The sequence below is a fragment of the Nerophis ophidion genome, linkage group LG09 (assembly GCF_033978795.1).
Source record: "Nerophis ophidion isolate RoL-2023_Sa linkage group LG09, RoL_Noph_v1.0, whole genome shotgun sequence".
NCBI lineage: Eukaryota > Metazoa > Chordata > Actinopteri > Syngnathiformes > Syngnathidae > Nerophis > Nerophis ophidion.
Window position 1 is genome coordinate 4,717,591 of NC_084619.1, and position 18,341 is coordinate 4,735,931.

Here is an 18,341-nt window from a genome sequence, read left to right on the forward strand (position 1 = left end):
TATTCCCTTTGGGGTCGCGACTCACCACAATAAAAGTGGTCAGAGTAATGTTTTTTGTCATGCCAGTAAAAAAGTAAGAAGAATCATCAGGATCTGAGGGCCGAGCACATAACATCTTCTATTGCAGGTTTTGACTACAAGACGTGTAACGTTCTGGTGGCTTTGGAGCAGCAGAGTCCAGACATTGCTCAGGGGGTCCATGTGGACCGCAAAGAGGAGGACATCGGCGCCGGAGACCAGGTAGGCATTATTTAGCTCTTTAAAATATGAACGCCTACAAGCAAATTGTGTTACAAAACTGGCAGTGATTTCAAACCTTGCATCTTCAGGGTCTGATGTTCGGCTACGCCACAGACGAGACCGAGGAGTGCATGCCTCTCACCATCGTCTTAGCCCACAAGCTCAACTCCAAGATGGCGGAGCTCAGACGCAACGGCACCATCCCTTGGCTGCGCCCGGACTCCAAAACTCAGGTGAGTTTGTGTTGCCGATTCTAAACAATCTGAACAAAAATCAACTTCCACATGCTCGTAAAGCTTCGATAGCGGACGCTTTAAACCCGTAACAAAGCTGAACAGCAAGCAAGGGTAATAACATGTTTTGGACCGAACCTGCTTCCTGTCACATGACCTCCTGTCTGTTCTTCCTCCAATCAGGTGACAGTGCACTACGACCAGAAAGATGGCGCTGTGATCCCCAAGAGGGTCCATACCATCGTTGTCTCCGTGCAACACGACGACTTTATCTCTCTGGAAGAACAGAAGAAGGTTCTCAGGGAAAAGGTGGGAGATTGATGGATGGATGGATAGCATTAGCATAGAAACAGGAGCTCAGAACAGTCACAGATCACCATACCCTTAAAATATATATTATTTTTAAACTACAATTAATAAATCCAAATTTTTTTCCATAAGGCAGTTTCTTATTTATGGCTCTACACCGCTACAAACCACAGATTAGAAGGACCTAATATGGATAAACTCAAAATAAACAATTAATATTACACACTTTTTTACACTTTGAAAACACTGTGGTATCTTTGACGTGCACCTTTATCCAGATCTGCATCAAAATCATAATAATACTGATAGATTTTTGCTTTAAATAGTTCCTTTTTTAGAAATATTTAAGTGTGACAATAAAAATAGGATGTGGAGAGGCGGAGCCGCCGGCGGGGCTGGGCATGCTGTAGCCCTGCTCAAGATGGCGGCAAGGAGGCGGAGAATGTGGCGGAACGGAGAGGCGGGGCGTACCGGGAGCGACTGTCACATTTGCCCCACGTTGGGTGCCAAATGTGACAGTCGCTTGCTGTCGTCGTGAGGGTTGCTTGGACCACCAAGGAAGGACATCTCTCTTGAGCACAGGTTTGACTCTTTATTTTTCAATAAAGTTTTTTCGGCAGCTCTGATCGCTTTTTCAGCTCCTCGGTCGGTCTTTCAGCCGGCCGCGTCGTCGTCTGTCATGTGCTCTTCTCTGTCGCTCTTTGATTGCTCCTGCGCTGCCTCTGCTGCGGACACTCCACCTCCTTCTCATCTTTCCTCCTTCTCCCCTTTTATACTCTGCAATGAGATACGTAGATTGTGAGCCGGTGTGTGAACCACGCACCTGATTTGGATTGCAGCGGCGTTACTCTCGGCACGCCCCGCCTCTCTATTCCGCCACATTCTCCGCCTCCTTGCCGCCATCTTGAGCAGGGCTACAGCGTGGCCTGCCCCGCCGTCGGCCCGTCGGCTCCGCCTTAACACATAGGACTTAAAACTATCAAGTTACTTTACTAATATTGATACTAAACAGATACATATTTTCTTCCACTCACTCTCTCACACACACATATGCCAGTGAACTGCACTGATTCATAAAACTGCTAGTCTCTGGCTAAATTGGGGCCCTAAGCAGAATTTTATTTCGAGGGGGTTGTCTTATATTCATGTCGTCTTATATGCCTGTCAATATGTTACATGGATTGATTGATTGAAACTTTTATTAGTAGATTGCACAGTTCAGTACATATTCCATACAATTGAGCACTAAATGCTAACACCCGAATACGTTTTTCAACTTGTTTAAGTCGGGGTCCACGTTAATCAATTCATGGTACATGTGGATCGAATGTCAATAGTGTTGGTGTACCTAATGAATTCAGGTCGTCTTGTATGCGGTCAGTATGTTATTTTAGTGATAAATGCCAATAGTGTGGTGTACCTAATGAATTCAGGTCGTCTTGTATGCGGTCAGTACGTCATGTTAAATGTCAATAATGTTTGAGTATCTAATGAATTCAGCTTGTCTTATATGCGAGTCAGCTTGTATCTTTGGATTAAATGTCATGAATTAGGTCATCATAAATGCCAATGTAAACAGGTTGGTGTACCTAATGGATTCAGGTCGTCTTATATGCTCGGCCAGTTTGTATGTTTGGCTTAAATGTCATAAATTCAGGTCGTCTTGTAGGCGGTCAGTACGTTATATTTGTGTTAAATGTCAATATTGTTTGAGTCGAATTCAGCTTGTCTTATATGCGAGTCAGTTTGTATTTTTGGATTAAATGTCATGAATTCAGGTCGTCATTAATGCGAGTGTCTATATATTGTTGGTGTACCTAATGAATTCAGGTCGTTTTATATGCGGCTCAAACACGTTATGTTTGGATCGGAAGTCAATAGTGTTGGTGCACTTGATGAATTAAGGTCGTCATTAATGTGAATGTCCATAAGTTTGTGTACCTAATGAATTCAGGTCGTCTTATATGCTTATTAGAATGTTATGTTTGGATCGAATATCAATATTGTTGGTGTATCTTTTCAACTCGGGGCATCTTTTATGGGCATCAGTACTTTTATGTTTGTATTGAATGTCAATAATGTTGGCGTACCTAATGAATTCAGGTCGTCTTATATGTGGGTCAGTTGGTATGTTTGGATTAAATGTCATGAATTCAGGTCGTCTTGTATGCGGTCAGTACGTTATTTTTGTGTTAAATGTCAATAGTGTTCGAACACCTACTTAATTCATCCTGTCTTATATGTGAGTCAGTTTGAATGTTTGGATTAAATGTCATGAATTCAGGTCGTCTTTTATGCGGTCTGTACGTATTGTTTGTATTACATGTCAATAGTGTTTGAGTACCAATTGAATTCAGCTTGTCTTATATGCGGGTCAGTTTGTATGTTTGGATTAAATGTCATGAATTCAGGTCGTCATTAATGCGAGTGTCTATACATTATTGGTGTACCTAATAAATTCTGGTCGTTTTATATGCGGCTCAGCACGTTATGTTTGGATTGAAAGTCAATAGTGTTGGTGCATTTATGATATGTTAATGTTTATGTTAAACGTCAATATTGTTTGAGTCGAATTCAGCTTGTCTTATATGCGAGTCAGTTTGTATGTTTGGATTAAATGCGAATGTCCATACGTGCACAGTAGGTGCACCTAATGAATTCAGGTCATCTTGTATGTTGTTCAGTTTGAATGTTTGGATTAAATGTCATGAATTCAGGTCGTCTTGTATGCGGTCAGTACGTGTTGTTTGTCTTAAATGTCAATAATGTTTGAATACCTAATAAATTCAGGTTGTCTTATATGCAAGTCAGTTTGAATGTTTGGATTAAAAGTCATGAATTCATGTCGTCTTTTATGCGGTCTGTACGTAATGTTTGTGTTAAATGTCGATAGTGTTTGAGTACCTAATGAATTCAGCTTGTCTTATATGCGAGTCAGTTTGTATGTTTGGATTAAATGTCATGAATTCAGGTCGTCATTAATGCCAGTCTCTATATATTGTTGGTGTACCTAATTAATTCAGGTCGTTTTATATGCAACTCAGTACATCATGTTTGGATTAAATATCAATAGTGTTGGTGCATTTAATGAATTCAGGTCGTCTTATAAAATGTTTTATTTGAATTGAATGTCAATATTGTGTGTGTACTTATTAACTCAGGGCCTCTATTATGCGCATCAGTACGTTATGTTTGAATTTAATGTCAATAATGTTGGTGTACTTAATGAATTCAGGTCGTCTTATATGCGGGTCAGTTTGTATGTTTGGATTAAAAGTCATGAATTCAGGTCGTCATAAATGCGAGTATCAATAGTGTTGATTTACCTAATAAATTCAGGTCATTTTATATGCTCATCCGAAACTTATGTTTGGATTGTGTGTCAAAAGTGTTCAGGTTTTCCCCTAAACTGCCAAGGGGGGTGTGGTTATGGGTGTGGTCACAATGACATCATCGGGTAATTTGCATAATTTTTTATGATCCCATGATTTTCTTTAAAAAGGCTAAATAAATTATACATACATTTAAAACAAATCTGTTTTTATTAATTAGTACAAACATGTATTTTTTTTATCGTTTTGCCATATCTTGTACAACGTACTTTGTTGAGATTTTTTTCAAGCGCGGTTTTCTGTGATCAAAGTATTTTTTCGGTGGTCAAGTGTTCGGTACATCACTTGTCAATAGTGCAGAAATAATAGGAAAAAATAGGCTATACATATATCAATTCAAACTGTAACGACCTGCTAATATTAATATTTTATGTTCGTGTGGTTTGGATTTGATGTCGGTTTTTCCCATGTTTACAAACACACCGCCAGTGCATGAAAGGTGATTGGCGGAGAATAGGGAAGTGTTGGAATGGTGCCATTGTTATCATAAGATTGGTAATAAAAGTTAAAAATAGCGTCGGACTTTGTGTTATTTCTTTCATTCTTTAATTTGTTTGAGTAAAAAGAAAATATATATTATTACATTACATTATTACATTAAGGGGAAACTCTGCTGTTGGTGTACCTCATGAAGTATTAACTTGTGTGTTTTTTAACAGGTGATCAATGCGGTGGTGCCCGCCAGGTACTTGGACGATAAGACCGTCTACCACCTGCAGCCCAGCGGCCGCTTTGTCATCGGTGGACCTCAGGTGACCCCACCAGGCCCAGACCACCACAAAATGGAAGCTAAATGGAGTGTGACCTTATTTTGATGTCGTCCATTAGGGAGACGCCGGCGTCACGGGCCGCAAGATCATCGTGGACACGTACGGAGGCTGGGGCGCTCACGGGGGCGGAGCTTTCTCGGGCAAAGACTTCTCCAAAGTGGACCGCTCGGCCGCCTACGCCGCTCGCTGGGTGGCCAAGTCTCTGGTCAGGGCCAAGCTGTGCAGGAGGGTCCTGGTCCAGGTGGGACTTCTTTAGGTCTATAATTGTTTTGTTGTCAAATGTTAAGGTAGATGTATAATTGTTTTGTTGTCAAATGTTAAGGTGGTATTATTAAATAGGTGAATAATTGTTTTGTTGTCAAATGTCAAGGTAGGTGTATAATTGTTTTGTTGTCAAATGTTAAGGTAGGTGTATAATTGTTTTTGTGGTTTTATTAAATAGGGGAATATTTGTTTTGTTGTCAAATGTTAAGGTGGTATTATTAAACAGGTGTATAATTGTTTTGTTGTCAAATGTTAAGGTAGGTGTATAATTGTTTTGTTGTCAAATGTTAAGGTAGGTGTATAATTGTTCTGTTGTCAAATGTTAAGGTAGGTGTATAATTGTTTTTGTGGTATTATTAAATAGGTGTATAATTGTTTTGTTGTCAAATGTCAAGGTGGTATTATTAAATAGTGGAACATTTGTTTTGTTGTCCAATGTTAAGGTAGGTGACTAATTGTTTTGTCGTCAAATTTTAAGGTGGTATTATTAAACAGGTGTATAATTGTTTTGTTGTCAAATGTTAAGGTAGGTGTATAATTGTTTTGTTGTCAAATGTTAAAGTAGTTGTATAATTGTTTTGTTGTCAAATGTTAAGGTGGTATTATTAAACAGGTGTATAATTGTTTTGTTGTCAAATGTTAAGGTGGTATTATTAAACAGGTGTATAACTGTTTTGTTGTCAAATTTTAAAGTAGTTGTATAATTGTTTTGGTGTCAAATGTTAAGGTAGGTGTATAATTGTTTTGTTGTCAAATGTTAAGGTGGTATTATTAAATAGGTGTATAATTGTTTTGTTGTCAAATGTTAAAGTAGGTGTATAATTGTTTTGTTGTCAAATGTTAAGGTGGTATTAAATAGGTGTATAACTGTTTTGTTGTCAAATGTTCAGGTGGTATTATTAAATAGGTGTATAATTGTTTACTTGTCAAATGTTAAGGTGGTATTATTAAATAGGTGTATAATTGTTTTGTTGTCAAATGTTAAGGTAGGTGTATAATTGTTTTGTTGTCAAATGTTAAAGTAGTTGTATATTTGTTTTGTTGTCAAATGTTAAGGTGGTATTATTAAACAGGTGTATAATTGTTTTGTTGTCAAATGTTAAGGTGGTATTATTAAACAGGTGTATAACTGTTTTGTTGTCAAATTTTAAAGTAGTTGTATAATTGTTTTGGTGTCAAATGTTAAGGTGGTATTATTAAATAGGTGTATAATTGTTTTGTTGTCAAATGTTAAGGTGGTATTAAATAGGTGTATAACTGTTTTGTTGTCAAATGTTCAGGTAGGTGTATAATTGTGTTGGTGTCAAATGTTCAGGTGGTATTATTAAATAGGTGTATAATTGTTTGGTTGTCAAATGTTCAGGTGGTATTATTAAATAGGTGAATAATTGTTTTGTTGTCAAATGTTAAAGTAGTTGTATATTTGTTTTGTTGTCAAATGTTAAGGTGGTATTATTAAACAGGTGTATAACTGTTTTGTTGTCAAATTTTAAAGTAGTTGTATAATTGTTTTGGTGTCAAATGTTAAGGTGGTATTATTAAATAGGTGTATAATTGTTTTGTTGTCAAATGTTATGGTTGTATTATTAAATAGGTGTATAATTGTTTTGTCAGATGTTATGGTTGTATTATTAAATAGGTGTATAACTGTTTTGTTGTCAAATGTTCAGGTAGGTGTATAATTGTTTTGGTGTCAAATGTTAAGGTGGTATTATTAAATAAGTGTATAATTGTTTTGTTGTCAAATGTTATAGTGGTATTATTAAATGGGCGTATAATTGTTCGGTTGCCAGAAGTATTAGTAATAATGGTAAAAATCGTAATGGAAACAGTAAACGTTGTAATAATTATAATAGAAGTAGTAGAATTAGAAGTAATAGTATAATGGAAGTAGTAGAAATAGTAGAAGTGGTAGTAGAACCAGTAGAAGTAGTAGTAGTGGTAATAGTACAAGTAGTAGTTGGAATAATAGAAGCAGTAGTAGTAGTAATAAGAGTAGTAGTAGTAATAATGGTCATAGTATCGTAGTAGTAGTTATATAATTAGTAGTAATAATAATACGCATATAAGTAGCAGTAGTAATAGTAGTAATAATAGTCATAGTAGTAGTTGTAATACTAGTAGTATTAGTAGTAGTAGTAGTAATAATAATAGTCATAGTAGTAGTTGTAAAACTAGTAGTATTAGTAGTAGTAGTACTAATAGTCATAGTAGTAGTTGTAATACTAGTAGTATTAGTAGTAGTAGTACTAATAGTCATAGTAGTAGTTGTAATACTAGTACTAGTAGTAGTTGTAGTACTAATAGTCATAGTAGTAGTTGTAATACTAGTACTAGTAGTAGTAGTAGTAGTACTAATAGTCATAGTAGTAGTTGTAATACTAGGAGTAGTATTACTTTAAAAGCCCAGGCATGCAGTAAACAGAAACATACAAGATAGAAGTTGAAGTGTCAGACTTGTTGATGACAAATGGCCGACTGTTATTGAATGAGTGACCTCTGACCTGACTGTTGTGAGACTTCTTCCTGTCCACCTTGGGAGTCCAGTTCAGTCTGGACCTGAGTCAGCAGAGTCTTGTCTTTCAGTGATAAATAAAGTCTTCTCCGACTCATCCCGCTGACGTCCTAACAGGTGTCTTACGCCATCGGGGTGGCTCACCCTCTCTCCATCTCCTTGTTCACCTACGGCTCGTCCAAAAAAACGGAGTCGGAGCTTCTCCACATCGTCAACAAGAACTTTGACCTGAGGCCAGGAGTCATTGTCAGGTAAACTAAGTCACATAACATGCCTTTCACATATTTACCACTAGAGGCCGACAAAGATTACTTGTTTTCTACACTTTTAGCTGTGGGAGTACCATATTTTCCGGACTATAAAGCGCACTTAGAATCATTTTTTTCCCCTCAAAACACGACAATGCGTCTTATACCCCGGTGTGCCTAATGTACGTACTGATTCTGGTTTTGGTGACCGACCTCAAAGCTATTTTATTTAGTACATGGTGAAATGATAAGTGTGACCAGTAGATGGCAGTCAAACATAAGAGATATGTGTAGACTGCAATATTTCCGATTTCCACCCGGACAACAATATTGGGGGCGTGCCTTAAAGGCACTGCCTTTAGCATCCTCTCTCACCTGAAAAGGAGACTATTATATATGTCTCCGTTATCCGTAGGTTTATCTATAACCCATAAAGTAGGCAGGCACGGAGCTACAAACCCTGTTTCTATATGAGCTGGGAAATTGTGTTAGATGTAAATATAAACGGAATACAATGATTTGCAAATCCTTTTCAACCCATATTCAGTTGAATGCACTACAAAGACAAGATATTTGATGAATTTCATGGCTGCAACACGTGCCAAAGTAGTTAGGAAAGGGCATGTTCACCACTGTGTTACATCACCTTTTCTTTTAACAATACTCAACAAACGTTTGGGAACTGAGGAAACTAATTGTTGAAGCTTTGAAAGTGGAATTCCTTCCCATTCTTGTTTTATGTAGAGCTTCAGTCGTTCAACAGTCCGGGGTCTTCGCTGTCGTATTTTACGCTTCGTAATGCGCCACACATGTTCGATGGGAGACATGTCTGGACTGCAGGCAGGCCAGGAAATTACCCGCACTCTTTTTTTTACGAAGCCACCCTGTTGTGACACATGCTGAATGTGGCTTGGCATTGTCTTGCTGAAATAAGCAGGGGCGTCCATGAAAAAGACAGCGCTTAGATGGCAGCATATGTTGCTCCAAAACCTGTATGTACCTTTCAGCATTAATGGTGCCTTCACAGATGTGTAAGTTACCCATGCCTTGGGCACCAATGCACCCCCATACCATCACAGATGCTGGCTTTTGAACTTTGCGTCGATAACAGTCTGGATGGTTCGCTTCCCCTTCACGATATCAAATATTTCCAAAAACAATTTGAAATGTGGATTCGTCAGACCACAGAATACTTTTCCACTTTGCATCAGTCCATCTTAGATGATCTCGGGCCCAGAGAAGCCGGCGGCGTTTCTGGATGTTGTCGATAAAAGGCTTTTGCTTTGCACAGTAGAGCCTTAACTTGCACTTACAGATGTAGCGACAAACTGCATTTGGTGACAGTGGTTTTCTGAAGTGTTCTTGAGCCCATGTGGTGATATCCTTTAGAGATTGATGTCGGTTTTTGATACAGTGCCGTCAGAGGGATCGAAGGTCACGGTCATTCAATGTTGGTTTCCGGCCATGCCGCTTACCTGGAGTGATTTCTCGAGATTCTCTGAACCTTTTGATGATATTATGGAGCGTAGATGTTGAAATCCCTAAATTTCTTGCAATTGCACTTTGAGAAACGTTGTTCTTAAACTGTTTGACTATTTGCTCACACAGTTGTGGACAAAGGGGTGTACCTCGCCCCATCCTTTCTTGTGAAAGACTGAGCATTTTTTGGGGAAGCTGTTTTTATACCCAATCATGGCACCCACCTGTTCCCAATTAGCCTGCACACCTGTGGGATGTTCCAAATAAGTGTTTGATGAGCATTCCTCAACTTTATCAGTATTTATTGCCACCTTTTCCCAACTTCTTTGTCACGTGTTGCTGGCATCAAATTGTAAAGTTAATGATTATTTGCACACAAATTTTTTTTTATCAGTTTGAACATCAAATATGTTGTCTTTGTAGCATATTCAACTGAATGTGGGTTGAAAATGATTTGCAAATCATTGTATTCTGTTTATATTTACATCTAACACAATTTCACACACACACATACACATATATATGACTTGCTTTTTACACTTTGATGACCGAGACCGTTTTAAGTCCCCGGGACATGTAACATTCGCCACAATTGAGGGAGCCCTAATGGTCCTTGCATGCTGTGGAAATATGTGGAAAAAGTTTGGACACCCCTGATCTACACTATGCATGCACTAAGTTAAAGTTAAAGTACCAATATTTGTCTCACACACACACACACACACACACACACACACACACACACACACACACACACACACACACACACACACACACACACACACACACACACACACACACAGTGTGGTGAAATATGTCCTCTGCATTTGACCCATCCCCTTGTTCACTCCCAGGGAGGTGAGGGGAGCAGTGAGCAGCCCAATTGTTGATACACATATTGTATTGCATATTATTTTTGCTGTGGGTAGGTCTGAATCAGGGGTAGGGAACCTATGGCTCTAGAGCCAGATGTGGCTCTTTTGATGACTGCATCTGGCTCTCAGATAAATCTGAACTGACGTTGCTTAACACGTTAAGTCATGAATAATTCCACTTGTAATCACAGTGTTAAAAATAATGTTCAAAACATAAAACATTCTCATTCATTTTAAGTCCATCCATCCGTTTACTACCGCACCTGTTCAAGAAGTTGCGTTAAGAAGGTATTTATTTATTATTGTTTAGTGTGAGGCTGGTCCTCCTGGGGGTTCTTCAGACCACCAAGCACCGACATGAGAGCCTGTTTCAGGGTTACAGTATTGTCTTATTTTTCAATAAGTCTCTCAGTTGCTTTCCAGCAATTGTGGGGCGGTATAGCTCGGTTGGTAGAGTGGCCGTGCCAGCAACTTGAGGGTTGCAGGTTCGATTCCCGCTTGTGCCATCCTAGTCACTGCCGTTGTGTCCTTGGGCAAGACACTTTACCCACCTGCTCCCAGTGCCACCCACACTGGTTTAAATGTAACTTAGATATTGGGTTTCACTATGTAAAGCGCTTTGAGTCACTAGAGAAAAGCGCTATATAAATATAATTCACTTCACTTCACTATTCCAGCTATTGTGGGGCGGTATAGCTCGGTCGGTAGAGTGGCCGTGTCCTTGGGCAAGACACTTTACCCACCTGCTCCCAGTGCCACCCACACTGGTTTAAATGTAACTTAGATATTGGGTGTCACTATGTAAAGCGCTTTGAGTCACTTGAGAAAAGCGCTATAAAAATATAATTCACTTCACTATTTTTCTCTTTCGTTCTTGCTCGCGCTCTGGCTCCAGCCCCAACCCCAACCCTCCTCCTGGCTGCTGCTTATAACAGAGCGACAGGTGATTAGATAACAAGGCTCAGGTGGGCCATCTACGCACCTGTCGCTGATTTCGAGACCGGTCCTGGCACACCCCAGTTCGCTACAGGCCCGCGGGCCACGCCCCCTCTACAGTTAGCTTCAGAATAACAATGTTATTTCAAAGAATAAGCGACCTATTATACTCTAGAAATGTTGGTCTTACTTAAAAATGCACGCGTGTAGTTGTGTTCAGTGTTAAAAAAAACATTATATGGCTGTTACGGAAATACATTTGAAAATATTTGGCTTTTTGGCTCTCTCAGCCAAAAAGGTTCTCGACCCCTGCTCTAAATAAACCTTTTTTTTTCATATATATTATTTTGTACAATTAGAGGATGTCCGTTGGGATTTATCGGGCTTGTTGTGTTCTGCTAACCACGTTTGCAGTATTGCTATTTAAAGACTGCCCCGCTTGTGCCTGCAGGGAACTGCAGCTGAAGAGGCCCATCTACCAGCAGACCGCCACCTACGGTCACTTTGGCCGGCCAGAGTTCTCCTGGGAGATTCCCAAAAAGCTTGTTTTGTAAGAACGCTTCAACTTAATAAGCCAGAAAGATGAATCAAACCAAAGTTATGCAGGGGATAGGAGGATAAATAATGTGAAGGACATCTAATGGGAGACATCATTCATCCTATTAGCCTGGTGCTTTTTACCCCCCGACTACCACTTTTTTAAAAATAAATGTAGATTTACAAATCACCACAACCTCAATGAATGTACAATACATGTTTTGTTGTTGTTGTAATAATTAACCAAAGCCGTGTTCAACAAGCAGGTCAATAAATAAGTGCGGTGGTCTGCTCTCACAAGCATGTTACTAGCAACCCAAATGTAAAATAGCTTTTATTTTCCTAACTGCTGTGCTTCAGTGCCTTAACACCTCCTCCGTTTGTCTGCAACTTTTATGATTTTAGACTATTTCAACTCAAAACCGCTTTCTTTGTGGGCCTTCAGAACAAAAACGCACAAGTTAATTTAAAAGAAGAGTCAGAACATGTGTTTCTACGGGTATTTTGTCATGTCTGTGTGATCATGTTTTGCTTTTTGGACGCAGTTCCATGCCAAGTAAGTTTTTGTTTATAGTTCATAGTTTCAGCCTTTGTGCAAGTCTTTGTTTTCATTAGTCAAGTTTCTTCTCCGCGCCTCTTGTTTGCTTTTTTTGTTGTTATAGCAGTGGTTCTTAACCTTGTTGGAGGTTCCGAACCCCACCAGTTTCATAGTTTTCATAGTTTCATAGTTACATAGTTTTCATAGTTTCATAGTTTCTGCCTTTGTGCAAGTCTTTGTTTTCATTTGTCAAGTTTGTTTTACGCGCCTTTTGTTTGCTTTTGTTGTTGTTATAGCAGTGGTTCTTAACCTTGTTGGAGGTTCCGAACCCCACCAGTTTCATAGTTTTCATAGTGTCATAGTTACATAGTTTTCATAGTTTCATAGTTTCTGCCTTTGTGCAAGTCTTTGTTTTCATTTGTCAAGTTTGTTTTACGCGCCTTTTGTTTGCTTTTGTTGTTGTTATAGCAGTAGTTCTTAACCTTATTGGAGGTTCCAAACCCCACCAGTTTCATAGTTTCATAGTTTTCATAGTTTCAGCCTTTGTGCAAGTCTTTGTTTTCATTTGTCAAGTTGGTTCTACGCGCCTTTTGTTTGCTTTTTTTGTTGTTATAGCAGTGGTTCTTAACCTTGTTGGAGGTTCCGAACCCCACCAGTTTCATAGTTTCATAGTTTTCATGTTTTCATAGTTTCAGGCTTTGTGCAAGTCTTTGTTTTCATTTGTCAAGTTGGTTCTACGCACTTTTTGTTTGCTTTTTTTTGTTGTTGTTATAGCAGTGGTTCTTAACCTTGTTGGAGGTTCCGAACCCCACCAGTTTCATAGTTTTCATGTTTTCATAGTTTCATAGTTTCAGCCTTTGTGCAAGTCTTTGTTTTCATTTGTCAAGTTTCTTCTCCGCGCCTCTTGTTTGCTTTTTTTGTTGTTATAGCAGTGGTTCTAAACCTTGTTGGAGGTTCCGAACCCCACCAGTTTCATAGTTTTCATAGTTTCAGCCTTTGTGCAAGTCTTTGTTTTCATTAGTCAAGTTTGTTCTACGTGCCTTTTGTTTGCTTTTTTTGTTGTTGTTATAGCAGTGGTTCTTAACCTTGTTGGAGGTTCCGAACCCCACCAGTTTCATAGTTTTCATAGTTTCAGCCTTTGTGCAAGTCTTTGTTTTCATTAGTCAAGTTTGTTCTACGCGCCTTTTGTTTGCTTTTGTTGTTGTTGTTAAAGCGGTGGTTCTTAACCTTGTTGGAGGTTCCGAACCCCACCAGTTTCATAGTTTTCATGTTTTCATAGTTTTCATAGTTTCAGCCTTTGTGCAAGTCTTTGTTTTCATTTGTCAAGTTGCTTCTACGCGCCTTTTGTTTGCTTTTTTTGTTGTTGTTATAGCAGTGGTTCTTAACCTTGTTGGAGGTTCCGAACCCCACCAGTTTCATAGTTTTCATAGTTTCATAGTTTTCATAGTTTCAGCCTTTGTGCAAGTCTTTGTTTTCATTGGACAAGTTTGTTCTACGCGCCTTTTGTTTGCTTTTTTTGTTGTTATTATAGCAGTGGTTCTTAACCTTGGTGGAGGTTCCGAACCCCACCAGTTTCATAGGTTCATAGTTTTCATGGTTTCATAGTTTCATAGTTTTCATAGTTTCTTAGTTTCTGCCTTTGTGCAAGTCTTTGTTTTCATTAATCAAGTTTGCTCTACGCGCCTTTTGTTTGCTTTTTTTTGGTTGTTATAGCAACTTGTTGGAGGTTCCGAACCCCACCAGTTTCATAGTTTCATAGTTTTCATAGTTTCATAGTTTCATAGTTTCTGCCTTTGTGCAAGTCTTTGTTTTCATTAGTCAAGTTGGTTCTACATGCCTTTTGTTTGCCTTTTTTGTTGTTGTTATAGCAGTGGTTCTTAACCTTGTTGGAGGTTCCGAACCCCACCAGTTTCATAATTTTCATAGTTTCATAGTTTCAGCCTTTGTGCAAGTCTTTGTTTTCATTAGTCAAGTTGGTTCTACGCGCCTTTTGTTTGCTTTTTTTGTTGTTGTTATAGCAGTGGTTCTTAACCTTGTTGGAGGTTCCGAACCCCACCAGTTTCATAGTTTCATAGTTTTCATAGTTTCTTAGTTTCTGCCTTTGTGCAAGTCTTTGTTTTCATTAATCAAGTTTGCTCTACACGCCTTTTGTTTGCTTTTTTTTGGTTGTTATAGCAACTTGTTGGAGGTTCCGAACCCCACCAGTTTCATAGTTTTCATAGTTTCTTCCTTTGTGCAAGTCTTTGTTTTCATTTGTCAAGTTTGTTCTACGCGCCTTTTGTTTGCTTTTTTTGTTGTTATAGCAGTGGTTCTTAACCTTGTTGGAGGTTCCGAACCCCACCAGTTTCATAGTTTCATAGTTTTCATGTTTTCATAGTTTCAGCCTTTGTGCAAGTCTTTGTTTTCATTTGTCAAGTTTGTTCTACGCGCCTTTTGTTTTGCTTTTTTGTTGTTGTTATAGCAGTGGTTCTTAACCTTGTTGGAGGTTCCGAATCCCACCAGTTTCATAGTTTCATAGTTGTCATGGTTTCATAGTTTCAGCCTTTGTGCAAGTCTTTGTTTTCATTGATCAAGTTTGTTCTACGCGCCTTTTGTTTGCTTTTTTTGTTGTTGTTATAGCAGTGGTTCTTAACCTTGTTGGAGGTTCCGAACCCCACCAGTTTCATATTTTTCATAGTTTCATAGTTTCAGCCTTTGTGCAAGTCTTTGTTTTCATTTGTCAAGTTTGTTCTACGCGCCTTTTGTTTGCTTTTTTTGTTGTTGTTATAGCAGTGGTTCTTAACCTTGTTAGAGGTTCCGAACCCCACCAGTTTCATAGTTTCATAGTTTTCATGGTTTCATAGTTTCAGCCTTTGTGCAAGTCTTTGTTTTCATTGATCAAGTTTGTTCTACGCGCCTTTTGTTTGCTTTTTTTGTTGTTGTTATAGCAGTGGTTCTTAACCTTGTTGGAGGTTCCGAACCCCACCAGTTTCATATTTTTCATAGTTTCAGCCTTTGTGCAAGTCTTTGTTTTCATTTGTCAAGTTTGTTCTACGCGCCTTTTGTTTGCTTTTTTTGTTGTTATAGCAGTGGTTCTTAACCTTGTTGGAGGTTCCGAACCCCACCAGTTTCATAGTTTCATAGTTTTCATAGTTTCTTAGTTTCTGCCTTTGTGCAAGTCTTTGTTTTTATTTGTCAAGTTTGTTCTACACACCTTTTGTTTGCTTTTGTTGTTGTTATAGCAGTGGTTCTTAACCTTGTTGGAGGTTCCGAACCCCACCAGTTTCATAGTTTTCATAGTTTCAGCCTTTGTGCAAGTGTTTGTTTTCATTAGTCAAGTTTGTTCTACGCGCCTTTTGTTTGCTTTTTTTGTTGTTATAGCGGTGGTTCTTAACCTTGTTGGAGGTTCCGAACCCCACCAGTTTCATAGTTTTCATAGTTTCTTAGTTTCTGCCTTTGTGCAAGTCTTTGTTTTCATTAATCAAGTTTGCTCTACGCGCCTTTTGTTTGCTTTTTTTTGGTTGTTATAGCAACTTGTTGGAGGTTCCAAACCCCACCAGTTTCATAGTTACATAGTTTTCATAGTTTCATAGTTTCTGCCTTTGTGCAAGTCTTTGTTTTTATTTGTCAAGTTTGTTCTACACACCTTTTGTTTGCTTTTGTTGTTGTTATAGAAGTGGTTCTTAACCTTGTTTGAGGTTCTGAACCCCACCAGTTTCATAGTTTCATAGTTTTCATAGTTTCTTAGTTTCTGCCTTTGTGCAAGTCTTTGTTTTCATTAATCAAGTTTGCTCTACGCGCCTTTTGTTTGCTTTTTTTTGGTTGTCATAGCAACTTGTTGGAGGTTCCAACCCCCACCAGTTTCATACGCGCATTCACCCAACCCTTCTTTTGTGAAAATTATTAATTTTTTTTTTTTTTCAAATTCAAGACAAATGTATATGTTTTTTTTCCTGGAGTACAAAATGAACCGTGCATGAACTCACAACAAATTACACACCTGCAAATAAGTGTGACTTCTGCAGTTGCCGTATCGACGATACGCCGATATGGAGAAGTTGTTATTTACACGATGAGTCCAATACTTGCCAACCCTCACGATTTTTCCGAAAGAATCCCGAATTCCAGTGCCCCTCCCGAAAATCTCCCTTGGCAACCATTCTTCATTAGCGTCCTCTACAACCTGTCGTAATGTCTGATTGTCCTCTATACAAACGTGTCGGCGCATTCACATCATTTATATGGCTTTTACACACACATAGGTGAATGCAAGGCATACTTGGTCAAGAGCCATACAGGTCACACTGAGGGTGGCTGTATAAACAACTTAAACACTGTTACAAATACGCACCACACTGTGAACCCACACCAAACAAGAATGACAAACACATTTCGGGAGAACATCCTCACCGTAACACAACAGAAAAAATACCCACATCCCTTGCAGCACTAACTCTTCCGGGATCTACAATATACACCCCCCTCCCAAATTCGGAGGTCTCAAGGTTGGCATGAGTCGGGTGTGTCTTAACTAGCTCCGCCGAACCCCTGAGGCCGACTCACCGAACCTCTAGGGTTGGATCGAACCCAGGTTAAGAACCACTGAGTATTAGTGTTAAAATAAAAATATGTACTTACATTCACGCCTTGCCCGCGCCAACTTTCCTTTGCCATCCGTCAAGACTAGTACTTGGGCGAGGATTGTTTTCCCCAGGTCCTAAGCGATTGGAGTGGACTTTGGGGTTTGTTTTTCCAGAAGGCAAAGGAAAGTTGGCGCGGGCAAGGCGTGAATGTAAGTACATATTTTTATTTTAACACTAGATTTACTTACATAGGCTTCACGGTGGCAGAGGGGTTAGTGCGTCTGCCTCACAATACAAAGGTCCTGCAGTCCTGGGTTCAAATCCAGGCTCGGGATCTTTCTGTGTGGAGTTTGCATGTTCTCCCCGTGACTGCGTTGGTTCCCTCCGGGTACTCCGGCTTCCTCCCACTTCCAAAGACATGCACCTGGGGATAGGTTGATTGGCAACACTAAATTGGCCCTAGTGTGTGAATGTTGTCTGTCTATCCGTGTTGGCCCTGCGATGAGGTGGCGACTTGTCCAGGGTGTACACCGCCTTCCGCCTGATTGTAGCTGAGATAGGCACCAGCAACCCCAAAGGGAATAAGCGGTAGAAAATGGATGGATGGATGTACTTACATTCACGCCTTGCCCGCGCCAACTTTCCTTTGCCATCTGTCAAGACTAGGACTTGGGCGAGGATTGTTTTCGCCAGGTGCAAAGCGATTGGCGTGGACTTTGGGGTTTGTTTTTTCCAGAAGGCAAAGGAAAGTTGGCGCGGGCAAGGCGTGAATGTAAGTACATATTTTTATTTTAACACTATAACTACAAAAAAAAAAAAAAGCAAACAAAAGGCGCGCACAATGGCGGAGAACAAACTTGACTAATGAAAACAAAGGCAGAAACTTTGAACTATAAACAAACACTTACTTGGCATGGAACTGTGCCCAAAAAACAAAACATGATCACACAGACATGACATATTTTGACTTTTTTTTTTTTTTTTCACCACGTCTTAATTCTACAGAGTATATTAATTCCTCAGTGCTGAGCCTTTATCAACAGCCAGTTTTTTATTTTATTTGGAAGAATATTACTTTTATGAGTTGTGTTGATCCATGTCCTTGATGCTGTCATCTTTTTGTTGGCAAAGTAAGCAGACAGTGTAAATAATTAAAAACTGAAAATTAAAGATGTCAATTGTCAAAATGTGTGTGTTTTTGTGTGTGTTCATGAAGAAAAACAGTGGATTTTAAGAGAATGGTTTATTTGTTGAACATTAAGGCGTACGTACAATATACAATCATATAAGACATGTCATCAAAATAGAATTTACAACCTAAAATCGTCTTTGGTTGACTTCAAAGTAGCACAAAATAATAATAATAATAAGGCACGTAGGCAGCGTGTTGGATTCCCATAAAAGTATTGAATATATATTTATTTTTGTGAGGTTTTAAAGGTA

General features: G+C 39.0%; 1 protein-coding gene across 9 annotated transcripts in view; it reads left to right on the plus strand.

The window, feature by feature from the left end:
• mat1a (methionine adenosyltransferase 1A) overlaps positions 1–18,085 on the plus strand; it is a 63,047-nt gene extending 44,962 nt beyond the window's left edge. For 8 of the 9 annotated variants that reach the window (XM_061910089.1, XM_061910090.1, XM_061910092.1 and 5 more), the window contains 7 exons: positions 128–240; positions 330–473; positions 657–782; positions 4,834–4,926; positions 5,003–5,185; positions 7,841–7,974; positions 11,713–18,085. In XM_061910089.1, coding sequence (XP_061766073.1) covers positions 128–240; positions 330–473; positions 657–782; positions 4,834–4,926; positions 5,003–5,185; positions 7,841–7,974; positions 11,713–11,815 — 896 coding nt within the window. In that variant the 3' untranslated portion in view covers positions 11,816–18,085. The remainder of the gene's footprint in view (positions 1–127; positions 241–329; positions 474–656; positions 783–4,833; positions 4,927–5,002; positions 5,186–7,840; positions 7,975–11,712) is intronic. The other variant, XR_009808062.1, reaches the window with a different exon arrangement.
• Positions 18,086–18,341: the final 256 nt, after the last annotated feature.